Genomic DNA, 26270 nt, shown 5'->3' on the forward strand with positions numbered 1-26270 from the left:
CATAAAATAAGTTCCAATAAATTTCAAAAGACTGAAATCTTACAGAGTATGTTCTCTAAACATAAAGGAATTAAATTAGCAATCAATGACGAGAGGATATCAAAAAGAAAATCCCCAAAGAGTTAAAATTTGAACGCACTTCCAAAAACAAACCAAAAAAAAAAAAACAAAAAAAAAAAACAAAAAAAAAAAAAAAACCATGGATTAAAGAAGAATTCACAAGGAAAATGAGAAAATATTTTGAATGAAAATTAAAATGTATCAGAACTTGTGGGCTGTAGCTAAAACCAGCAGAGGGAAATCTACAGCCTTCAACAAATGGACTAGAAAAGAAGGAAGGTTTAAATTTGATGATCTAACCTCAAAATGAATAGGGTAATAAAGATCAGAGAAAAGAAAACGCATGGGGGGAATGAACAAAAGAGAAAAATCAACAAAGTAAAAAGCTGTTTCTATGAAAGGAAGAATGTAACTGACCAACCCCTAGCAAGGCTGATCAAGGCAGAGAGAAGACACAAGCTGGGCTCGCACTACAGGTCCCACAGGCAGTAAAGGGGCATTACGAACAGTTTCTGGCCCGTCCGCTCAACGACTCAGATGAACCGGACTCCTTGAAAGATGCAAACTATCAAACTGACACAAAAAGAGACAGAACATTCTGAACAGGCCGATATGTGTTAGAGCAATTAAATGGTATGAAGAAAACTCCGGGTCCAAGTGATTTCAATGACAAATTCAGTCACGCATCTCCTACTTTCCTCTCTCAGAATCTGGAGGAGGAAGGAGCACCGCCAGCACGCGTGACCAGGTCACACACCCCTGCTATCAAAACCTAAGAAGAGAAGTACAGATCAATGGCTCTCAGGAGTAGAGACACAAAAATTGACAACAAAATGCTAACAAATTAAATCCGGCAATATATAAAAATAACCGATCATGACTAAAGATGTGGGTAAAATAATACATGACGCCGCTCAGAAATTCCAGCTAATTTAACATAAAATCAATGGAACACATCTCACTAACAGGAGGTAGGAAGGGGCGCCTGGGTGGTTCAGCTGGTTGATCATCCAACTTTTGGTTTTGGCTCAGAATCCCCTCAGCCTGATAAAGGGTCTCCAGGAAAATCCTACAACTAATAGAATATTTTATAGGTGAAGGAATGAATGATTCCCCCGTAAGAGCGGAAACAAGGCAAGGATGTCTGTTTTCACCACATATATTCAACGTTATTTATACTGGATTTCTTAGCCACTGCAATGAAGCAAGTAAAAAATAAATAAAATGTGTTAGAATCTGGAAAGAAATAAAACAATCTTTGTTAAAAAATAATGAAAAACTCTTTAACATCTTTCAAGTGCACAACGAAATGGTTTTAGTATAATCACAGGGTTGTCCCCCTAGAGCACCACAGTCACTCCAAAAAGAAACTCCATGCTCGTTAGCAGTCACTCCCTCCTGAAAATTTTCCCTCCCAATGAAATTTTAAAATACGATTTATAATAACACCAAAGAACATAACACACTTAAGAGTAAATAAAATGAAAGACCTCTATATGTTGAAAAATATAGTAAGTTCTGCAAGAAATTAAAGCAGACCTAATCAATGGAGAGAGCAGCTATATGTTTGGACCAGAAGATTCAACAGCATCCACTTTCCCCAAACTCATCTGTAGTTTCAAAACCACTGCAATAAAACATTCCAGGGCACTTTCCGGTAGCAATGAAAATCAACTGATTCACCCCTGCCCCCAAAGGTGCACGGGTAAGTCAATGGGGAAAGAAAAGTCTTCTCAACAGACCCTTATCTCCTAGCACACACAAACACTAATCCAAGATGGATCACAGGGCTAGATCAATACATAGGCCCGGAGCACCTGGATGGCTCAGTCGGTTAAGCCACAAACTCTTGGTTTCGGCCCAGGTCATGATCTCACATATCGAGATCCAGCTCCGTGTCAGGCCCTGAGCTCAACTCAGAGTCTGCTTGAGATTCTGTCTCTGCCCCCTCCTACCTCCACACACTCGCGCTCTCTCTCTCTCAAATAAATAAAATCTTTAAGAAAATATGTGTATAGGCCCTAACTGTAATTCTGCTTAAAAAAATACCTTGTACCCTTCAGACAGACAAAGATTTCCTGGAGAGAACACACAATAACCATTTTCAAAACTTTATAGATTGCATGTCAACAAAACTATAAAAATCTGCTCATTAAGAGACACCACTTAGAAAGTGAAATGGCAGGCCTCAAACCAGGTGAAGACATCCCAAATATAGACTTGCACCTCAAATATATTACAAACTCCTACAAATCAGTAACAAAGAGACAGGGAAGAGGCTTAGACAGGGAAGAGGCTTAGACAGATACTTCATGTGAGGGGCGCCTGGGCAGCTCAGTCGGTTAAGCATCTGCCTCCAGCTCAAGTCATGATCCCAGGGTCCTGGGATTGAATCTCGCATCAGGCTCCCTGCTCGGCAGGGAGTCTGCTTGTCCCTCTGCCCCCCCTCCCCTGCTCAGGTTCCCTCTCTCTCTCTCTCAAATAAATAAATAAATAATAATCTTTAAAAAAAACTAATACTATGTGTCATGATACTACGTGACGTGTAAATATAACAGAATTACAGATATAAGCACAGGAAAAGGTGCTCAACTTGCTAGCTATCAGGACATGAAAATTAAAACCACAAAGAGAAACCACTGAAACAGCAAAAATCACCAAGGCTGACCCTCCCACATGCTGGGAAGGACCTCACCCCTCACGGCGACCACTCTGGACAACTACCTGGCGGTTTCTCATGCAGCGAAACCTATACCTCCCCTATGATCCAGCAATTTCACTCCTGAGTTTGTATCTAAGAGAAATGAAAATGTATGTCCGCAAAAAACACTTGAACAACAATGTCATGGCAGCTTTGTTCATGATGGCAAAGCCTAGACAGCCCAAGCATCCAAAAGCATATGAATAAATTATGAAATATTCATATCATGAAATATTCCTCAGCAATAAAAATAAAAAGCTATTAATACACACAACGATACCAGTCAATCTCAAACCATCATGCCGAGTCGAAGGAGCAGGTGGGGGAAGACAATCTCACAGGCTACACGACTTCTCTGTGTCCCGTCCCCACCTACCCCCCAGCAGCGAACAAATCCAGGGTGACACAGATCAGAGCACTGGCCTCAGGGCTGGGGCTGGGACTGACGGAGGGGCATGAGGCAACGCTGTAAGCTGAGGGGCATGCATGCGTATGTGTCAAAACTCACGAGGCTATACACTTAACAACCGTATCAAGATACAACGGAATACGCAAAACGTTTTTCAAAAAGTAACCACAACAGAAACCTCCCAGGGAAGGACCTGCTGGGAATGGAAGGGCTGATTAGTTTAAGACGGTGGGTTTGTGTGCATAGATTATCCACGTAAATCAATCAAGATCAATAAAGGATGAAACGAAAGAATACCTGTTAACTCTCCGTGGGCATTTCTCTGGCTTGATATCCAATTCATAATGATAGATGTCAATTTTTGGAATGTCCATTTCAAAGAAGTTGGCCTGTAACTTGATTGTTCTCCCAGAGGTCCCGAAGTCGGGTCTAGGCGGAGGCTTGAAGGCATATCCTTGGATGGGTGGTGGTGGCGGCGCTGGGGGTGCGAGCACTGGAACGGCCAAGAGAACGCCCGTTACACAGGGAAACAGCGGCTTTCCTAGTTCACACTCGTGTGCCTCCTCTGGTGTGCAACCAGCCCTTCCCAGCTCCCGTGGACCCTCGCTGTCACATGCCACCCCTGACACACTCCTTCCCTCCTGCTCCCTGTGCTCACACGTTTCCATGGAAAACCTGAATCTCATGCCCCTGCCCCTCTCCAGTTCTGCGTGGTCACAGAGACCCCCCAGTTGCCAGGCTCAAGGGACCCTCTGTCCCTCGGGGGCATGTGACATAGCACCATGCCCTCCTTTTTCAAACTGTTCCTTCCTCGGTCCTTTCCTTGCTCTGCCCAGATCCCGCAAGTGCTGGACTCTCTACCCAGCCCCCTTCATCTGTGATACAGACTCACAGACAGTTGAAACTGCATCCCCAATTAAACTGCCTCCCCCCCAGGGCATGCCTCCATCCCTGAGGCCGTGGTCTCGCCACTCTCAAGACCCTTGCCACACAATCCTCACAGCCAAAGGCACAACGGTCCTCCTCATTTTACCAGCTTCCTCTCGATTTCATTCTTTCCTATCCATCCTTCTCCACCCCGGCTCGGGTCCCCATTTCATCCTGCACAGGCAGCCAGGGAAGCCTCCTAATGGGGTCTCGACTTCCAGGCACCCCCACCCGCGCCGACCCACTTTCTACACTCCACGTCAGAGTGTCTGATCTCACCCTGTCCGCGTACCTCCGTGGCTGCCTGCCACCTGGCTCCAACGATCAGCCCCCACGCATGCACGATCTGGCCTCAGCCTCGTCTTCCACCACTCCAAGACCTCCTCGACCCTGAGGACCAGCCTCCACTTGTCACAGCCCCTTACTTCTGTCTCTAGCTCGTTTTACTCACATTTCCAGGACAAATTTGCTACGCTTTGCTATAACCCCATTTGGTTGTCTCCTCAGCTGGACCTGAGCAACTTGAGGAAGGTCTGCCTGCCCTAGAGTCTAACTAAGACCACCTGATGCCAAGAAGAGCCCAGGAGCATCTGGTCAACGTCTTTCCATTTATAACTGTGGAAGCTGAGGCTCAGACACGTAAGCAAAGGCTGCCGAAGTCACTGAGAAAGAGTCCTTTACAATGAACCGCCGAAGTCAGGAAGGAAGATGTTAGCAACCTCAAGAGTCAAGAAACCCAAGCCTTCCCGACACCAACGCTCATGCACGCACCTCGCCACACCTCACCCTGAGCACACTTCCTACACTCCAGCCCGTTCCAGGGGCTTCACACAGCTGACCTCAGGTCAACACAAGCACTCAACTATCCGCGCAATCTCTCCCGCCTTGGAAACCACAACTCGCCCCCTTCTCTGCAACAGACCAATAACACATTTCCACAAAGGAGGTACCGCAACACCAAGCCAATCCTTGACTTCAAATGCGCAGCAGTGACGTACTGGTTACGTGTGCGCTGCGTGCCCTGTGGTGACTCACCGGTTACGTGTGCGCTGCGTGCCCTGTGGTGACTCACCGGTTACGTGTGCGCTGCGTGCCCTGTGGTGACTCACCGGTTACGTGTGCGCTGCGTGCCCTGTGGTGACTCACTGGTTATGTGTGCACTGTAGTGACTCAGTGGTTACGTGTGCACTGTGTGCACTGCCGTGACTAACTGGTTATGCGTGTGCTGTGTGCCGTGTAGTGACTCTCACCGGTTACGTGTGCGCTGCGTGCCCTGTGGTGACTCACTGGTTATGTGTGCACTGTAGTGACTCAGTGGTTACGTGTGCACTGTGTGCACTGCCGTGACTAACTGGTTATGCGTGTGCTGTGTGCCGTGTAGTGACTCACCAGTTACATGTGTGCGCTGTGTGCCCTGTGGTGACTCACTGGTTACGTGTGCGCTGTAGTGACTCACTGGTTACGTGTGTGCTGTGTGCCGTGTAGTGACTCACCAGTTACATGTGTGCGCTGTGTGCCCTGTGGTGACTCACTGGTTACATGTGTACTGTCTACACTGCTGTTCTTTCTGTGTGTATGAGAGACCGGGAAGATGGGACAGTGCTATTTATCAGAAGAGGAGACAAGACCGAGGGGTATGATTCATACGTAATTAAAGAGGCCCAAATCACCAACGTGGTGGCCTGCCTGCATTCCTAGTTAAATCATTATTTAATCAAGGATGTATCCCCCCCCCCATAGACGGTAGAAAGAAAATTCACCCCCACGCAAATTTTCACTAATTCTAGTGAAGTTCATACTGTGGCTTTGGAAAAAAAAAACGACTGAATGTTTTTCCAATAACAGAATTCTCTTAATTTTTGCTCATGACCAACGTGGTGGCCTGCCTGCATTCCTAGTTAAATCATTATTTAATCAAGGATGTATCCCCCCCCCCCCATAGACGGTAGAAAGAAAATTCACCCCCACGCAAATTTTCACTAATTCTAGTGAAGTTCATACTGTGGCTTTGGAAAAAAAAAACGACTGAATGTTTTTCCAATAACAGAATTCTCTTAATTTTTGCTCATGTTTTTTTTTTTTTTTTTTAAATCCTCCTCACTTAAAAAAAAAAAGATCCCATGTACTGCAATCCCTACTGACATTTACTGGAAACAAAAGTATGCTACTAAAAATAATTTAAGCTGTTTTTACTGCATTTCTGACCTAGAAAAAGTCAGAGTCCTTCAGTTACTTTTTTGTTTTGTTTTCTTTCTATGAGAAAATGAACATGCTTTAAAGATTATTAATCTCACTGAACTGTACCATCTGGAAGCCCTCAGGTCCATCTCACTGAGCTACTATGACTGCAGATGCCATATTTACAGACTCACGACACACCTCTCCTTCAACAAGCACACTCGAGTGCCCCGTATGTGCCGGGTAATGTTCAGGACCAAGGAGACAAAAATAAACAGTGTTCTCAGGCAGCTCAGGTGTCTCCTCCCAGAACAGTCCGAGTGCACGTCATCGAATGGATTAGGCGTGTTTACTCCTCGTAAGCGCAGGTCACACGGGATCCTTTGCACTAGAGATCCTGACCAAGCCCAGGAGTGGACTCCACTGTCCAGCTCGGCTCGCTCCCCGAGGAGTGCCCACAAGCATGTGGTCCCTGCTCTCAGGCAGAAGCTTAACCAGGAAGAGGAATCTTCTGAATACAGAAACACAGTTGATCCACAGAAGTTACAACTGTGCCCCAGGAAACGTCCAGCCACAGAGACACGGTCCATTTCAGGAACCAGAGCACTACCCACGCTGAGTAAGGGCTTTCCAGTTTACAAAGCGCTTTTCACATGTTTCTTAACCGTGCATCACAGCTACGGAGCCAAGGTGTTGCCTTCGAAAAGTGAAGTCGTCCAAGGCTCAGGCAGGAGCTGCGAGCCGGGATGCCCATTTCTGAACCAAGGCTTCCTCCCGCCCATCAGCAGCCATCTGTCCCTAGCTAGATGCGGATGAGTTTACCTTCCTAAAATCTAACCACTGGCACAGACACGCCTGAGGTCCACTTCTCTGGTTGAGCCCATTTCTCCTGTCTCCATGATACCGCTCACTTCTAGAAAATTTGCCATGGAAAACAAGGGTAATTGTCCACGGCTTAAATAACTAACCTGTATTAATAAAAGCAATGAGAAAACACAATGGTAATATATTCACGAAATAGGTGACTTCACAAGATATTTCTTCCTTGGGGCGCCTGGGTGGCACAGCGGTTAAGCGTCTGCCTTCGGCTCAGGGCGTGATCCCAGCGTTGTCGGATCGAGCCCCACATCGGGCTCATCCGTTGTGAGCCTGCTTCTTCCTCTCCCACTCCCCCTGCTTGTGTTCCCTCTCTCCCTGGCTGTCTCTATCTCTGTCAAATAAGTAAATAAAATCTTTAAAAAAAAAAAAAAAGATATTTCTTCCTTGCTTCTAGTTTTTAATAATGAAAATACTGACAGCTTGTGGGAAGGTGTGTGGAATATACAATCGCAAGTTAAAGCTCTAACAGTTTTCCAAGCAGAGCAGGGAGAGTTCCCAGCAGTTTTATGCCCTGGGGAAAGAAACTCTCTTACCGAAGAGGATAAAGACTCCCGTCCAGCCTCAGCCCTCAGAGAGATCCTGGACTCATTTTTATCCTTCACAGGGAGTCGATCCCAAGTGCAAACTGCCAAGACAAGCAGGACTCGTGAACCGAGCACCGGAGAGTATCCAGTACCGGCGAAGGTGCACACCAAGTGCACGTGCGCGTGAGAAAGGGACAGAATGCGTGCGGGGGGACGGCCACTGTCACGGGACTGTTAGCTCTTGGCCCCAACAGGTAGACAATGTTCTGAGATGAAAACCAAATGCTGAACAGCACACACACCTTCTTCACGGTTAACACAGACGACTCTGAAAATTAATTCCAGCATCGCCTAGAGAGCAACTTCCCATGCGCACCCTTCCCGCGGCCCATTTCCCCTCACCCGTGCTGCAGGAGGAACACAGAGTCTGATGCAGAAACGCCGGGGAGGAAAAGGGGGAGGCAGGGAGGGCCCTACATCTCGAGCCCACCGCCCACCAGGCAGGGTGCTTGGCAAGGCTGTGCTGCGGAGATGGGGGGGCGGTTCTCGACCAAGCCTCCTCCACCATGGCGCCATCCACATCTGCTGAATAAGTAACAGCAAGAGGAGGAGGACCTGGGAAGACTTCACCACAGAGACGCCACTGAGCTGCTCAGCGGGGACCTCGCGCAAAGCCCTACCCTGCAGTAAGACCCCACCTCCTCTCCAGCTGTGGCCACCGGCCAGCCCGTGCCAGGCCAGGCAATCCTGCCCACCTTCCAGGTGCTCCCATCTTCTCCATCCTTCACTGAGACACGCAACTTCCACCTGCTTGTGAAAACTATGCCTGATGCCCAGGCCTGTATCTCCCGCCGCCCCCGGGCCCAGGCCACCTGCCACCTTTCCCACCTGGCCACGCAGCTCACAGCTCTGTGGGGATGTGTATTGCCCCATTCTGTCTCTGCTGGTCCTACCGCTGCCCTGGGGGACTAAACCCTAGGGAAGGGGAAGGCAACCCCTCCTTTCTCAACCAGGAACACTGGATGGTCACAGCTGGAAGCGACCTCAGCTGGGGGAGGGAAATGGCTGGTCCAAGGCTGCTGCCAGCCCGGCCCCTCTGTGTGCCACCGAGGCACCCATGAGTCCGCACTCCTGACCGGAGCGAGTTCCAAGGGCAGGGGAGCCCGAGCGTCGAAGCCAGTGTCAGGTAACATAAGCAATGATTGTTTGCGGAACTGCCGCTGATAACTCAGCACACGTGCTTAAAAATTCCATTTTTAGAGCCACATCTCAATCAGTGAAAGGGAAACGTAGTGAATGAGTAATCGACTTCCTGTATGAGTAACTGGGTCACAGCAACCAGGAAGTTTCAGCGTTTTTTTTAACAGATGCCATGGAAAGTGAGCCTGTCATTGCGTCTAAGTAAGGCTTCTGCGGAACAGCACTGGTCCTCCCCAAGAAATCCACCCCACGGGGTTCAGATTGTCACTGACTTTTCCGAGGAGGGTCCCAGAGCAGGCTGTGTGACACCTGCCCCGTGCGTGATGTCCTGGCAGCCCCCTTGCCAGGGTGCGACTCTCATCCCGGCCCTCCCCCTAAGTAAGGGATGGGCACGCAGGATAAGAACGTGGGGTGACCAGAAGAGAAGAGTGAAGGCTTGCGGAGGTTCTCACACAAGTGGGTGCCCTGGGTGGGGGCAGGAGGGGCTGCAGCGGCTCATCGACGCGGTCCTGCATGATGACAAAGTGCCCACAGCGACCCTAAGAACCTTCTCTCAGGGCTTTTGCTTATCTCCAACTTCCTACCTCCAGTGTAGGACTACAGACCCTACACCCTCCTGTAAAGACAGGCAGGCCAGCACACAGAACCTGGGGCCACCAGGTCTCAGGTGGGTCCCGAGGGAGCAATTGGAACAATGCTGGGAAGTTCCCTTGCCTTTGGCCACCAAAGTGCTCCCAGTAGGTAGGCCTAGGGCCAAGAAGGACCGAGGACAGCAGCAGGCTGTGGGCTCACAGCTGACCAGGGAAGCTTTTGGGGCAGCACCTCCTAGCACCTAACAGGTGCAAGGGAATGGCCATCAGGGCACGTCTGGGCGTGCTGCAGGTGGGCCAGGCTAGGGCAGGGCCTACCGTGGAGATCTTACAGTTTCAGGCCCATGCGAGAGGAATGCCCTAACCCTACAGAGAAGCCTGTGGTTCAGGCTTAAACCCACAACTTAAACCCACGCAATCACCCTTCCTCTCTCCCACCTGGCACTGGGAGGTCATGGAACCAAGGATCCAAGGAGATATTCTGACCTGTTGGCTATACGGAGGAACGCTGCAGTGGGAGCAGAGCACAGGTTCCCGGGGGGAGATGGTGTGAGGGGCACGGAGACACGGGCCGGCTACACCAGCAGGGGCCCCACAACGGAAGGCAGCCTCACGCACAGCCCCTCCAACAGGAGGAAGGCGGCTCCCTTCCGGAAAATCTCACATGCATATTATCTCGTCCAGGACGTACCAGATAACTGAGAGCTTGTGGGTAGGGGCCACCGGGGATGCCCCACTCCTCACCTGCCTTCTTCACTTAACTACAGATCACGGAACACTTTCTAAAGTGGTGTCTGTGGGTGACAGCCCGCTGAATGCATGGGTTTTGTTTCCCTACCTGCAACAACGGACACAGACTGGGCACTGCTTTCATATAGAGTGGACTTCTCTCTGATTTCAAAACACACACTTATTACAGAAGACGGAGAAAAATACAAAGAACATAAAAGTTGCCTGTAGTGCCACCAGAGATAATCCCTGTTAAAGCGTCAGTCTTCTTCTACATACACACGTAACACACGATGTGTGCACACACGCTGACACGCAATTATGCAGATTTATCCCTGGCTGCTTTCATTTAACATTATATTATGCAATTCTCCACAATGAATCTTTAATGACCGTATTACTCACTGAGCCAGCTCCCGCTGATGCATTTCAGCGGTTTCCAAATTCTCGCTTTAAAAATTAAATGCTGTGCTGAAGACCCACGCAGGAACAGCTCTACCTACACCCTTGGAGAGGAAGCACGGGGCCAGCCGGAGGGCTCAGTGCACAAGGGGGACCACCCTCCGCAGCACCAGCCACGTGGCCCGTGGCCGCCCACCATCTCTGCTTCTCCCTGGTGCTCTCCTTGCCCACCCTTCCGCCCGCACACTGAAAACACAGCCGCCCAGATCCATCATCACCCCTCGCTGGCTCAGGCTCCAGGCTCCCAGCCTCTAGAACAATTGACTTGCTGACCAACTCATCTCCTAAATCTGACCCCAGGCTGCAGGCAGTGCCTAGGCTGTGCAAAGACCCTGCCCTGGGGAGCACAGTCTGAGAGAGGCAGGTGTGCACAAAGAGGAACAGGACTGGGGTCCTGAGCCCAGATTCTGGGCCTCAGAATCTGCAGGACGAGCGCCTTCTGTGCCCCCCCCGTGCTGCTGCCGAGCCCTGCCCTGCCCACCCGCCACAAGCCATCATCTCCGCCCTCCCTGTTCCCCTGCCCAACAAGTCAGAGGCCTCCTGGCCACCGGCACACCATCACTTCAAGGCTCAGCTTGGGAGCTGTGTCTCCTGATCCCCCACACAGCAAACCAGGCCTTGGGGTGTCCTGGGCCCCATCAACCACCATGCTTTGTTTCAGTCACTTCGGGGTGTCCAGGTGACCACACGACGAGCGCCCTTCCAAGACACATCTCTGTCGGCCTCAGCACCTAGCCAGGAGCCATCCAAGTACGCACCAAAAGAACCCAGGAGATACGCAGGCGGGAGGCCAGGCCCGACAGGAATGAGGTCCTGCTCCCCACTTCTCAGCCCCCCCCCCGGCTCCACCACCTTCCCTGGTTGTTTATACTGACATTCTGTGATTTTTCTTTTTGATGTCCTGGCTTCCTCGAGAAACACAGGAGCTCAAGGCCCAGCTCTGTCTCAGGATGCAGCCCCACACACCAAGCGTGGCGGGCAAATTCGGAGCCCGCAGAGCTGCCACTGGGCAGCACACACTTGCTTCCCTGTCCTGCCTGCCCCTCAACCGCGGCCTTCATCCCGGCAGCTGGTCTGGCTTCCTGAGGTATAAATCCTGCCACCAGGTGTCCCCAGGACCAGCCCTGACAGGGCCTAGTGCCCTGGGCCAAAAACGCCCTGATGGTGAGACGCCCTGCCCACCATCTGAGGAGCATAGAAGCCCAGCCCTGGGGAGGAGGACCAAGGGGAGCATGCACCCCTGAGCCAGGAGGTCTCAGCCCGGGATCGACGCAGCCAGCTTGGAGGGTCTGTGAACTTGGGCTGAGCTCTAAGTGTCATGATCACTCCTTTCCATTATGAGAACAAGGAGAGCAAACCACATCAGTATATACCTACGACACGGGGAAAACACAAGGGCTGTCCTGTCACACGGCAGCTGTTAACAGGCACCGCAAAGAGGGCTTCAACTCACTGCTACTCTGGGGCACCTGGGTGGCTCAGTCGGTTGGGCATCTGACTCTTGGTTTCAGCTCAGGTCATGATCTCGGGGTCGTGGGGTCAAGCCCAGCGTCAGGCTCTGCACTCTGCTTGGAGTTTCCCCACCCCCACCCGAAGCTCGTGCGCACTCTTCCCACCCCCCTTTCTCTCAAATAAATAAATAAAAAATCTTTAAACTCACTGCTACTTCAAAATCATGATATTTACTAGACCTGCCGCTGGACCTGTTACTAAACGTGGTAACATTTGTTTCATTATTTTGTTAACTGTATTTCAACATGACCTTATTTTGTTCTGTGCCTTGAAAAACATTATTCTGGGAAGGGATCCACCCATAACCTTCACCAGACTGACAAAGGGGTTCATGACCCCAAATGCGTGAGAACTGCCTGCTCTAAGGGGACAGGGTGGCCTCATCTCTAAGCAGAGAAGATGGTGCCTCAGTTCCTGATAACGTCACAAAACCTCCCCGGTCTGCGGAGGGTGGGCGGGTGTGCTGGTCCTCGGGCAGGGAGGGCCCTGCACCCAGCACCACGCCCTGCAGGCCTGAAAACTGGGCTTTCTGTCTCCATGGGTGCCCCACAAGCGCCTGTCCCTGATGTGATGTGAGCTCATGATTTACCGGCTGCCATGACAACCAGCTCTCTAGGCTCATCACACAGGCTGCCTACCAGGCAGGGGCTCGGAGTTGGGAATCAGAAATCAGACATCCTGCTAAGGCCTTGTGTTTAAAACATGGGGCCAACCTGTGTCCCAAGACCAAACCTATATGCGGTCTCAGGACCTCACAGCTCTGCCTATTCACCCAGGAGTAAATCAGGGAGGAAGTGAGCAGCTGCCAGGCAAGTCCGTCTGGAGACCAGCAGAGAAAGCCCGCAGCAGACAAGCGTAATTGTTCCGAGAAGCTCTTCGTTTCTGCTGTTTTCTAAATACTGAAGCACATGGAACTGAATTCTGAAAAAACTGCGTCACCCATAAGGCCTGGACCCTCTGGGCAGACGCTGGCCCCCTGCGGCCTCGGCCCCGCCCCCACGCACCCAGCCAACTCCTCCCACCTCCACTGCCTGTCTGCCTCGCAACCCGGATGGACAAATGTCTCGGTGCCAGCTTACACCATCAGGCCAAGAGCAACATCCTTGGCCCCTGATGACACATAATAAATAGCAGAATTTGGGGCCGGAAGTCACCTTGGAAACCGAGGGGAGAGAGTAACTCACCCTTTCCCCCAAACCTGCTCTGAGTCCCGGACTGTAAGCCTGGCTCCAGGCGGGTCTGGGAGGCTCTGCGTGGGGGAGGGACCCAGAGAGAAAGCCCACAGAGACGGGAGCGTGGCACTTCCTGCCCCGACCAGGGTTCCTTTCACAACATCTTACTAGGAGTCCAGAATCTTCAGAAACAAAAGGCCTGGGTGACTTTCTGCCCCTGGGTGACTTAAATGTTCCTCAAGAAAACTCCAGCTCACGGAGTCATTAAATAAACGCACAGTGTGGCTCTTCAGTCGAGCAGCTGGGGGCTTGTGAACCACAGGTCCAGGCTCCGTATTCACAGGCTGACGGCTGCTCACTGCACCAGTCGTGGGGCCGGCACAGGGCATTCCTCCAGGAAGGGAGCCCAGCCCGCCAGCACCCGTGTCTCAGTGCGACCGGGCCAAACATTTGCCACCGAACACCATGAAGCTATTGCCAAGCTCCTTCCAGAACCTCGAAGTGAGCATTAGCATTCAACATCATGTGTCCTCCAGCTTCCTGTTAGAACTCCACTTTCATGACATTGGGCATCAGCCAGAAACTGTGAAGACAAAAGACAGTGACAAAAAGAGCTCAAGGCTATCCAGCCTTCCATGCCTCCACGTGGGTCAGCTCCTTCACCCCTCCAGACATCCCTGGAGGAGGCAACAGCGGCTTTGGGGTGGAGTGACTTGTCGGGGTCCCCAGCCAGGCAGTGGCCGAGCAGGACCACCACCCAGGTCTGTGTGTCTCCCGTACCTTTGCGCTCACCCTGGGCTAGAAAAGGCAGGTTCTGACGGCTCCCTGGGGCACAGACCAGAAGGCAGATGCTGTCAGACCACCACTCTCCTGCTCCAGCTGGGACATATGGCTGCCACTCAGCGAATTCACCTGTTGCCTACACAGGCCAGTCTTGCTTATGGCCCCCAAGCCAACGGAACTACATTGAGCACAATCACGGCAGCCTTTCTGGTGAAATGAATGGAAGCATTCTCAGAATGAAGTGTTAAGAATGCAGACAGGAACATCTGCTCCTGTCAGCTGGAGATAAAATAAAACAACTACACTATCTGCAGAAGTACAGTGCTAGACCCAGGCGACCAACGAGCCAACTGTGAAGGGAAAAAACAACGAAAACCCAAAACCAAACGTCACCTGAGTTCCCAGAGAGATGGATTTTTGTCTGGTCAAATGCCAAGACGGGGAGCTTTTGCTCCCACATGGAGTTCAGACAATGCGGCCAAGTGGAGAAGAGCCCCGCTGGGATGTGGTCTGCATCGCAGACACCCTATAACCGCCAGTGCTCACCCCTCCAACCCCAACCGCCGCAAGCTCACCCCAGCTTGTGAGCACCCCAAGCTCGCAAGGGCACAAAGAAAGTAAAATGGGACAAGAGGTGGGGGGGTCCCCGAGGCTAGCAGGTGTGCACAATCACTGCCTAGGACGAGCTCCACTGTCAGCACGCTGGAACCAGGCCTGTGCCCGGGACTCAGCCGGCCCCACCACGATGCTGCAGCGGGCCAGGAAATGTCAGCCCGGAGGGCTGTGGGCTCAGAAAACACCCCAAGACCGACACAGACCATCAGCAAGTCCCTCTCTCCAGCAAGAGCCTGTGTCCACAGCCCAGGGAGGCACTCGCATCTGCTCCTCACCCTCGGGCAGTTTTGCTCAGCACCTCCCACACTGAATGAGGATGAGGAGAGACAGAAGAACCCAGACGAAACCCTAGGCAGGCTCCCAGCACAAGGTGGGGGAAGGACAGCCCTGCAGGGAAAGGAGCCAACCATGGAGTCAAAGAGCTGTTCTCTAGAAATGTGTCACCTTCATGCAGGCCACAGTTCCTGTAAGTCTTTTCATTTCTTCCTCTCTGGGTAAAAAACCCTCTGGGAAATTCCAATCTGTCGCTGCCTGGTTCTTGGCAACACCCGAAGAAATGGCCCAGGGAGGCAACGGGGAAGAGGGAGGAGCCAGTCACTCTGGGGAGGGGGGGGGGGGGGGCGGCAAGCCGGCAGGAAGATTACTACTGAAGTGCCTTACTCAACTTCTGTGGTTGAATGAGTAATACTCCAAAAATATGTTAGCCTCATTTCAGTGAGCAATACAGCGTGCATAAGAATATATGACACATATGTACCGTTTAGGGTGAATTCTAAAACAAACATCCAGCTGCCCTCGCGCCCGTGACGAACAAGGTTATTCTTTATCTTCGTTGCAGACTCAAAGAACTTCACCTACAAAGGGTTTTTAAATAGGCTTTTGTGAACCTCCAACCATCATTTAAAACACAATTTCTTTGAGAAATGGTCCCCAAAGTCACCCCTGTGATCTGTAAAAAGAAAAATTTCCCAGAAAAATTGTCTTAATAAACTTCGCCCGTGTCAAAGATATCCCCTCTGACCCACCCATCCGACTTTAGTCAACAACATTACAAATACTGTAATAAATATGAGGAATTTAAGAAATACTCGTAAAACGTAAATCACCTCCAGCAAAACAGCCCCCAAACAGTTGGTGCAAGTGCCCCCCGCGGCTGTCCTGCTCCGTGGGCCAGTGGTTCTTTCACGTCCCCGTCCGAAAAGTTAGCCTGGCTTTGCAAAAGCTCCGCACGCACACAAGACTATCCCATAGTGCATTGCTTTCACGTTTCTCCACAGTGCTTACCAGTTTTGACTATGGTTTATTTTGTGATCCTCTGACTAGTAACTGCCTCTCCCACTAGAACATAAGCATCGCCAGGCCCGGGACTATGTCTGGTTTTGTGCAACTGTTGAATGAATGAACGAATGAACAGATGAATAAAAGAACACCTCAGTGTCTCACTCGCTCTCAGCAGAAACACCTTGATCTGTAACTCAATGGCAAGCGTTTTAGGGCAGAAACATGAAGCATCCACGCGAAGGCTATCACACGTCTTCCGCGAGCTGTCCGCACTGTTGTGACTAGAGAAGCTGCACTGATCAGGCACCTGCCATCCTCGGGGTTCACTCCAGACACCCCCTCATCTAGCCTCACATTCACCCTCCCAGATGTGAGCTGTCACACCTCACAGACAGGAACCAGGGCTCCTGGAGGGTGACGCGGTGCCCGGCCAGCAGACTGCCGAGCAAAGGCTGTTTCCAACTGAGCCCTCTGCTGACATGGCCCATGGAATCAACCAGCCCCCCCTACAGAAGAGTTCTTAGGACATCTCTCATACTTTTTCTTTTTCTCCGAAGAACCTAAATCCTTCTTTTTATCACCCCAAACATACAAGCATCTAACCTATCACCTTCCTGCTCCTGTCCCTCCGAGGCAGGGAGTTCAGAACTGCGTGCTCTTCGACAGCATTGAATCATCTCCGTTACCAAGGACTTCTCTCCATACCAACAGAAAACGTGTGCCTACCCTTCCTCGCGTGTGTATTGTTTAAGCTCTCCCATGACACCGTAGGAAGTAATGGGACCCCTGGTGCACCAGGCACGCTGCAGACCTCCATGCTCACCTTCTCCTCTACTCCCCACCCCGGGTCACGCACAAGCGATCCCCAGTTTACAGATGGGACACCGGGAAGGCCGAGTAACAGGCACAGCTGGGCTCAGCGCAGGTCTCGTTGCTACCAGAGCACGTGAGCTCTGCCACCAGGCCAGGCTGCCCCAAGTCCTTTTGAGATAGCGGGTATATTGAAATCAAATGAATTTTTTGTAAGAGATGGGTGACCTAATAGCGCAAACTAACGTAGGCTCCCAAGTTCACTCAATTAGCACTCGGCACACAGTAACAGCCGCCACGTGACTGCGGTCTGACTGTGTGCCCGGCCCCATACCAAGCATTTCACGTACACCAACTCTGTCTGATTCCACTCATGCAACATTTCCCGAGCACCTACTGCGTCCCTGTCCTCAGGGCGCTCACCTCAGCAGAGGGCAGGCAGAGAATCACAAGGGACGGCAGGAGCAGCCATGAGGACGGTGCGGGCTGGGCTAAGATGGCATTTCAATCACGGGATGGGAGAGAAGGGACAGCTGAAATAATGCTGAGTACCTGAGGGAAGAGTTAAGGTGAGCTCCCTCACACCTTATTAGAAAACATCCCACACAGATACAAACTGTAAGAGCTAACATTACTAAGTGAAAGAAAGACATCCAAAGAAATACTTTAAAACTAAATAATCTTCTATGATTTGGGAGTCAGAATGCTTTCTTTTTGGAGTCAAAATGCAGGGGTCACAAAAGACAAGCCTGACTACATTAGATTTTTAAAGCTTCTCTAATTGCCCAACAAATTCAGAAAATTTTGAGACAAATTTACAAACCTGAAAATATAAACCTGGATATACAGAGTTTATATAAGTTATTAAGGATTTGGGGCAACTGGGTGGCTCAATCGGTTAAGCATCTGCCTTCGGGTCAGGTCATGATCCCAGGGTCCTGGGATCGAGCTCCACGTCGAGCTCCCTGCTCAGCAAGGAGCCTGCTTCTCCTGCTGCCTGACGCTCCCCCTGCTTGTGCTCTCTCTCTCTCTGTGTCAAATAAATAAAATCTTTTTTTAAAAAAAGTAAAAAAATTACTAAGGATTTAAAACTCCCACAGGAAAATGGGCATCAAATATGGCTGATGGTATGAGTAGGAAATCCTAGTAGCCAACAAACAGAAAACATACCCAGCCCTCTGTTGAAAAAATATGAATTAAAATTGTAAATATTTTTTTTGCCTATCTGACATTTACAAGAGCTTGGAAAAAATGATCACTCTCATTTAAGCTCGATGGTCTGGAAGGTAGATTTCAGAAATCTCTGAAAATCATGTGCCCTTTGACAGAGTAACTCAAGATGTGGGCCTTTATCCTAAAACACGCAGACACCCAGCCCCAGAGCACTCACCCTCCGTAACAGGAGACAGGACGGCGTGAATGCTCACCTGTGCTGATTTACCGACACCGCGCGTCTGCGCCGTCATGTGGGAAGATGTCCTGTCTGGTTAAGCGGGAGGAAACTCCACAACGGTGTCTGCAGCAACCCCCTTGTCCCATATTCGCACACACATCTGGCGTGGGGCCTCGTAAAACTACACACCCACAGCGAGCATGTCTGAGCGCTCCCGCTACAGCTGACCTCCCTGCTCTCCTGGGTGCCTCTATTGTTTAAAGTGGGCACGTTATAGTTATTATTAGAAAAATAACAAAAAAGCCATCTTTTAAAAACGGACAAAAGCAACCACGAACAAAATCTGGGAGGAGGATAAATGGGTGTTTACTATTCTATTTTTCATCTTCCAAAGTTAAATAAAAACTAAGATGTAAACACACTCAGTATCCCACTTAACAGACATCCAGAGAGATTTAAAAACTTGCCCAATTCAAGATTTGAGGTGGGTCTGTTATGATTCCCTCGTATACTTTAAGCCCCTCATCCACAGCCCCACTGATGCAAACAGGGGGAGTGGCGAGCGCCCGGCTCGGAGGAGACGCTCCATCGTCGATAAGATGGGTGGCCACGTGCCACCAGCCAGTGCTGCCAAGTGCAGCATCGGACCCCGGCCCCACACTGCAGCCACGAGGCCCTGTCCCGGGGACCCCCTTGGTGCCTGCCAGTCCCTGGGACTTGCCCGAGGGTGCCCCACAGGGCAGGATATAAACCCAGACACCCTTGCCCCAAAACTCCTCATGCTCTTCTGTGTGACCGCAAGTTAGCACGGTAAAGTACAAGATTAAAGCCATGACTTGGGTTTTACATCCCAGATAAAGGGAACCTCCATACTGAAAGCGCATGAAAGAAAAAAAACTCAGAAGACCTGTTTCCACTCATTCATAAATGTGCCCACAGCCCTACCCCAACCTCAGCAGGAACCCCGCTACTCTGCACAGCTGACTCGGGACAGGACGGGGGGCGAGGGCGGATCCCCCATCTCCCTCCCTTCAGCTTACATGGTTCAATCAGTCTCTGAGGCGACCAGAAACCACCTCATTTACCTACACCCTTCCCAGCACACACAAGCCGAGGGTCTCGGTGCCGAGTGCACACTGTCATTCCCCACGCGGCTGCACCATTAATCCTGGGGAGCGTGGCACTGGTACTTGGGCTGGGGTGGGGGGTGCCGGCACAAGCAGCCCCACCATCCGGCTAGAGCCCTGACCACCAAATGCAGGCAGCCACCAACATTTTATTTTATTTTTTTAATGGAAAAGAAAACAGAACACTGACAGCACGTCTCGCCTCAGGGCAGGCACCTTCCGTGAACGCGCACAGGGCCACGTTCGCACACACCCAGCACCCGCGGGCTCACCGGGAGCGGCCGTGGAACAGGCGTGGCTGCCACGGCTTTTCCTCCCTGCTTTTCTGGCAAGGAAGGCGTGGCCACCAAGTGGCTTCCTGGACCAGGGCTCCTTTCCACGGGGGTGCCCTCCTGACTTCAAGCCTTAAGTTGGGCAACGGACTCACAGTAACTCGCATCCAGGTATCTCTAGCGAATGCAAACCCACCGAAACCAGGTCCATCAGTATGAGCTCGTGAGGCCCGGCGAATTTTAAGAGAACAGGAATCAGGAAGGAGAAAATGATATCAAAAATGAAAAACCACAATTTTAGTCCTGCCCCACAGGGCTACTGAGTGAAGTCTTAACCTTCTGCCCATCTTGAAAAGAATAAACGTCTATTTTTACCAGCGAGGCAGTGAAACCCGCCGTCTCCCCGTCATCTGCCCGTCTGGGGAACGACAGGTGACACTGGGCGCCCAGGCTGCAGGGCGCCTGTCCACCACCGCGTTCGTTACTCTGTGTGGTCCAACACAGAAGGAAAAGGAGGAGGAATGAGAACAGACAGCATGAAGGCACAAAGCAGCTCAGCCACTCAGTATGGCAACACAGGCAGAAAGGCACATACCCAACGGTTCCCACGAGCCTCATGGAGGACAAAACCAGGGGCTTCGTCAGACACTTGGAAGCCATCACACCCAAAAGGAGTATCTTAGACCAAGGCAGCAGGACTCAGCAGGATCCTCTGGTTTAGGTTCCATCCGGGAGGTACGACATCACAAAGCAGCCCTTTCCGACCCCCTGCCAAACCTAGAAGACCAAACCCAGCTTAAACCCCAACCGGCCGTGATGTTACATGTCTTCCTGTTTAGCCCAATCGCTTCCATAGAATCATACCCAGGACAATCCCCTGCCCTTCCCCACCCCCTGCCAGGCCTGCCAGCCACCCCAGGACAGCACTTCCATCTCCCCGTTCAAATAAGCCCGCCACGTGGCAGGACTCCAGCGACCCTGTGCTCTCCGCGCAGGGGTCACACTGCACGCTGCAGCAGGCCCCAACTTAGCCTCCATCTGCCGTCTCCCTCCCCAACCCGTCCTGCTCCTCTCTGTGACCTGCCCCCCTCTCCTGCCCCGAAAAACCAGAGCTACCGCTGACGTCATCTCTCCTGGACCCTGCAGTGCCAGAGCCGTCCAGAGCGCCTGCCACCTTCTGGCGGGACCATCTTTCCGATGCGGCGGGTCACAAGGCGCACCTCACTGCCGACTTCCTTGTGACGCCTCTACCACACACGGACGCTGCCGATGCCAGAGTCCACTCGACCTTGGATTTCAGAGCTTGGCCGAGCTGCAGGTGCCACAGACCCCACGGCTGAGCCGTGAAGGTGTGCCAGCTGGGGGCTGCGCCTCTGCCGTGAGAACCCGTGGTGACGGGCCCCCCATCACAGGGATGTGATTCACACTCCCTGCGAGGTCCAGGCAGGCCTCTAGGTGAGAGAGTTCACACAGGCCTAACGGCGGCCCAGCCAGACGTTCTTGTGTTGTCTGAAAATCAAGACCGTCCCACTGTTTAGACAACGAGAGCAAACACAGCAGACAAGCCTGGCACCTTCGAAGGGACCTCCTGGACCTAATAAAGGTTATCCAACAACAACCTCCTGACAACAGCACTCCCACTAAAGGAGCATCAGCAGGATTTCTTTTGAGGTCAGAACCAAACAGTGAGGCTTGAAATCAGCCCCTCCACAGACTTTGGCACACGCAGTAACAAAAGACAAAGAGACAAACAGGTACCTTGAAACAAGACCGCGGAACCACCCCAGGTAGACGACGCGATCTCCTGTATAAAATCAAGACAGAATCCACAGACAGCCGCTAGAACAAAAAAGAACCCAACAATCTTGCTGAAAACAAAACTAAAAATCCACTGCATCCCTACACCTGAACAGCTACTAATTAGGAAAACCACGTTTCCAAAGATGCCACTTACAAACAACAAAAACCACAGGTACAAAGGAGGGACGAGGATAGAATCTGCCTGAACGATATTTCAATTAATTAGTCTTGTGCTCAGTGATCGTCTCCGCCATCTGGCCTCGTGTTAATGCATATTCTCCGCTCAGACCCCTGCCGCACGCTGGTAAGTCAGCACCACAGGGGCGTAAAGATCCAGAAACGCTCGCTTGTTCATAGGAAAAGGAAGTCAGAGGGGCACCTGGGTGGCTCAGTTAAGCAGCCAGCTCTTGATTTTGGCTCAGGTCGTGGTCTTGGGGTCATGAGATTGAGCCCTACATCGGGCTCTGCACTGGGGGTGGAGCCTGCTTGAGAGTCTCTCTCTCTCCCTCTCTCTCAAAAAAAAAAAAAAAAAGAAACCAGATTCTGGGTGGTTATTTGCTACTAGAATTGAGAGGGTGCGATGCGTAACTCTATTAATGATATTGCTCAACTAGGTAAGGCTATTCCCCAGCAACACCTCTGGATTATTACAATCTGAGTGCCAAGTGCCCAGACAAATAGCACCTCGGCTTTTCTGTAATGTTGGCAACACATGTGGCAAGGTAGGGATTTTCACCATTTTGCAGAAGAGACCCAGATGGACACAGGCGAAGTGACTCGCCCGAGGTCACACAGATCCATGGTGGCAGAGCTGGGACCTCTGATTCCAAAGTCTGGACTCTTCGGGAAGCCGCAGTGCCTCTTCCAGATGCCTGGCCGGATCAGGGTGGTCTGGAAGGGCTTGGAAGGGTAAGGAGCCCGTAGCTGGTGTAACATGGGGTGGCAGAGACTGGAAAGTGCTCGCACAGGATCGGGCTTTCCCATGCACTGTCAGTCAAGAGCACCAGGCGTCTGATGGCTATCCTGAGCCACACAGCCACTCACCAGGCTCTGCTTCTTAATGTGACGTAGGTCCTGAGTGTTCCGGAAGGACAATACAGCAGCGGTTTTAAAGAAGCCCAAACCCTTTGCCATTGAGAGCCGGGGTCCATGTACCCTCCCCTTGAGTCTGGGCAGGCTCCGGACGCCTTTACCAGCACGGCAGGGTAGAAATGGAAATGATGTTGGGGACTTGTGAGGCTGGGTCAAAAGAGGCCATGCAGCTTCCTCCTCGCTCCCTGGGAATGTCTGCTTTCCAAATACTTCCTCCTGACACGTTTCCTTGAAGAACTCAGCCCAAGCCACACAGAGAGGCCGCTTGGGCGCTCTGGCCAACAGTCCCCACTGAAACCAGCCCTGGCGTCAACCCAGCCCGGGTGCCAGACAAGTGGGTGGAGAGGTCTCCAGATGGTCCCAGCCCTGAGCCACTCCATCCCTCCCGGCTGACGCGTGCTGGAGCAGAGAAGCACCGTCTCCCCTCTGTGTCCTGTCCAAGTTTCTGACCCACAGAATCCGTGAGCACAATAGCTGCTGCTTCAAGCCGCTCAGTCTGGAGGGCTTTTCCCACGGCAACAGGTAACGCAAACAAACACCCAAGTTTCTGTGGTGCCATATCAACCGGGACTTCCTGGCTCAAGTGCTGCTCCCCACAAGGGCCCCCCTTCAGTACAGACTGTTGAGATGTCCAACTGCCCCTCAGTCCTGTGACAATACGGAAGGCCATATGAGCACGTCTTAAATACGCATGCTGCTGAGAAAGGAGTCCTCTGTCAATCACGTCCTCACTCGCGTCAATGGGGGGAACTAACAACAGGCCTGGAAAAGCTGGGTCTCGGGCTGCCAACGGCACATAGCCCAACACAGGGAAGGGACATTCTGCTGCAAAGCGCCCAGAAGAATCGGGCTTCCAGATGCAGTGCAGGGCTCACAGGAAGGGACACCTCTACAGGCAGAAAGAAAACAAAACAAGAAGCTGGTCAGCTGAGCACAGGCGAGCTCCCCAGGGATCTGGGGCTGATGCAATGCTGGTCTCAACCTGGGCCCCATGTGTGACACAAATACCATGTGCTGACCGGTCCCACGCTTCCGGAGAGACCTCCAGCCTCCCGTGACCCCTCCAGCAGCCTGTCCGATGAGGCCAAAGGTCTGGCACCTCCCTTCCGCACCCTCCCCTCAGCTCTGGACTCCCTGGCTTCACAGAGGGCATCACACCATCAGAAGAGGGCCCCCCGCCCCCACCTCCGGGAGCCTCTGCCGTCGGGAGGAGCTACGGCGTCCTTGCCAGGCCCAGCCCTCCTCCACCTGCAGACCGGGGCCTGAGGTCAGGGACACGGCGCCAGCAATCCCTCCTTCTCCCTACCATAACTCTCCCCTCTCAACCCAGCTATTCCCAACAGCAGCCAAACACGCTGCACTTACTTCCACTTTAAACAAAATGAGACAAAGACCTACGAAAGATGTTCTAAGGCACGAGAGAGAAAAACGCAGATCAGCCATAAAGCAACCCCGATGAGACAGAAGCTGACTTGAACCATGCAGCACGCCCCACACACTGGAGTAATATTGCCCAAGTAGGAAAAGAAAATAACTCTCAACCTGGGAGTGTGTCCTCAGAGAAACTCGACAGAACGAGCACAAAAATGTTCACAGGTACAAAGTGCGACCCAACAGACGCGAGGAAGGAAACCATCTTTGGATCCCACTCCCCAGCCATCGATCGCGGGCTGTGTTCACTCGCCTCCTAACTCTTGCCCAGCTCTTAAGCAGACCGGTGCCCCCTCCCCACACGAGCTGCTCCTGCAAGGTCGCCACATCACATGGTCAACCCCGCACCCACCCGTGCCAGCCGCAGCCCCTGACAGTAAGTGGGTCACTCCTTCTCTGTCCAGGGCCGGCTGCCTGCAGCTGCTTCTCCTCCGTGGTCCGGCTGGTTCCTCCTGCCTTCTTGCCTCTTAGTCCTGGACCCCGCTTGCTACCCCTGCCCCACCCACCCACCATCCACAGCAGGTCCCTGGTGATCTCACATGGCTTCTAGCACTCTCTACATCCTGACCACTGGATGCCTCTCTTGTCCCCACGCCCCGGGGACCCTCCTGCTGCCCGCCAGCTGGAGGTCCAGTAGACACCACAGACTACATGTCCCAGATCAACTCCGTCGGACCTGCTGCCACGACTGCCCTCGCTCACACCTACTCCCCTGCCCTCCCTCTCTTGTGATCCGAGCTGGCCACACTAGGCGGTTCCGCATCCTATCCTCCCATTCTCTCTGCCCCTCCCCAAACCAGGCAGACCCCCCGACTCCTCCAAACCCACCTGACAGAGTCACCAAGACCCTGCATTACCTCCCTCTCTCTCTCTCTCTCTCACACGCACACATGGTGTCTTCATCTCAATCACGAGGCCACTGCTCAGGGCCACAGTGTTGTCCCCCCTCTTTCCCTCACGTCTGGCCCATGTCTAAATCTTCTGGCCTCTACCTTTAAGACACTGTACCATGGACCTAGAATCCATCGGCTTCCCCCTCTCCACCGTGAGCACACAGGTCCGAACCTCCAGGAGGGGGGGTGACTCCAAGATCCCTAACTGCCCCCCCACTCCCCCCTCGTCTACACAGTAGCCAAGGGCTGGAGGGCAAACTCTGCTCAAACCCACCCGAGGCATCCTTGTCCGGAGGAGCGGCGGGGGCCCCAGCTTGGCCTCCCCCACCTCCTGCTCTCCCCTTGCCCCCCGCTGCTTCTGCCTGGGCCTTTCTCCCCCCAGACTCGCTTCCTTCACACGCCCCAAGGCCCGCTCGCTCGCTCACTCCCAGGTCTGTGTTCAAGTGCCACCTTCTCGGAGAGACCTCCTTGTCCTGCGCGCATCGCATGGCCCCGCCACCACCTCTGGCTCTGCCCGTCTCCGCGGCCCTGGCGGCGGCACCCGCAAGAGGTAGGTGGCCAGACTCCCGGGTCCTCTCTGCCCCCACCCTCCGTTCCCCTGCGGCAAATGGGCCTGTGGCCGCCAGGCTGCCCTGGGCCCGGGTAGGGCCCGTATGTTGAGCCCCAGGGTGACACTGCGCTCAGTGGCCCGCACACCCCGGGAGACGCCATGGACACGCAGAAACTTCTCAGGGGCTTCGTGCACCCCAACGATTCGGACCCTCTATAGCCACTGTTTTCTGCAATGAACACAGGAGAGTCTCCCCTCTTGTTTTTTTTAAAAGATTTTATTTATTTGAGAGAGAGAAAGCACGTGCAGGAGCTGAGAGGAAAGACAGCTGAGCAGGGAGCCTGCCCTGGGGCTCCATCCCAGGACCCTGAGATCAGGACCTGAGCCGAAGGCAGACGCTTCACCAACTGAGCCACTCAGGTGCCGCACTCGTTTTTTGTTTTTTTGTTTTTTTTTAAAGATTTTTATTTATTTATTCGACAGAGAGAGAGACAGCCAGCGAGAGAGGGAACACAAGCAGGGGGAGTGGGAGAGGAAGAAGCAGGCGCATAGCAGAAGAGCCTGATGTGGGGCTCGATCCCAGAATACCGGGATCACGCCCCGAGCCAAAGGCAGATGCTTAACCGCTGTGCCACCCAGGCGCCCCTGCCGCACTTTTTTTTTTAAAAGAGAGTAAGAGAGTTTTGGGGCGCCTGGGTAGCGCATCGTTAAAGCGTCTGCCTTCGGCTCAGGGCGTGATCCCGGCGTTCCGGGATCGAGTCCCACATCGGGCTCCTCCGCTAGGAGCCTGCTTCTTCCTCTCTCACTCGCCTGCTGTGTTCCCTCTCTCGCTGGCTGTCTCTCTGTCACATAAATAAATAAAATCTTTAAAAAAAAAAAA

General features: G+C 52.4%; 1 protein-coding gene across 4 annotated transcripts in view; it reads right to left on the reverse strand.

The window, feature by feature from the left end:
- AGO2 (argonaute RISC catalytic component 2) overlaps nt 1-26270 on the reverse strand; it is a 102633-nt gene that overhangs the window by 45130 nt on the left and 31233 nt on the right. For 2 of the 4 annotated variants that reach the window (XM_040626154.1, XM_040626152.1), the window contains exon 1: nt 3468-4188. In XM_040626154.1, the coding sequence (XP_040482088.1) occupies nt 3468-3856 (389 nt within the window). In that variant the 5' untranslated portion in view covers nt 3857-4188. Of the gene's footprint in view, nt 1-3467; nt 4564-26270 lie in introns of those variants that run through there. The other 2 variants (XM_040626155.1, XM_040626153.1) reach the window with 2 other exon arrangements.

The sequence above is a fragment of the Ursus maritimus genome, unplaced genomic scaffold, assembly GCF_017311325.1.
Source record: "Ursus maritimus isolate PB19 unplaced genomic scaffold, ASM1731132v1 scaffold_9, whole genome shotgun sequence".
NCBI lineage: Eukaryota > Metazoa > Chordata > Mammalia > Carnivora > Ursidae > Ursus > Ursus maritimus.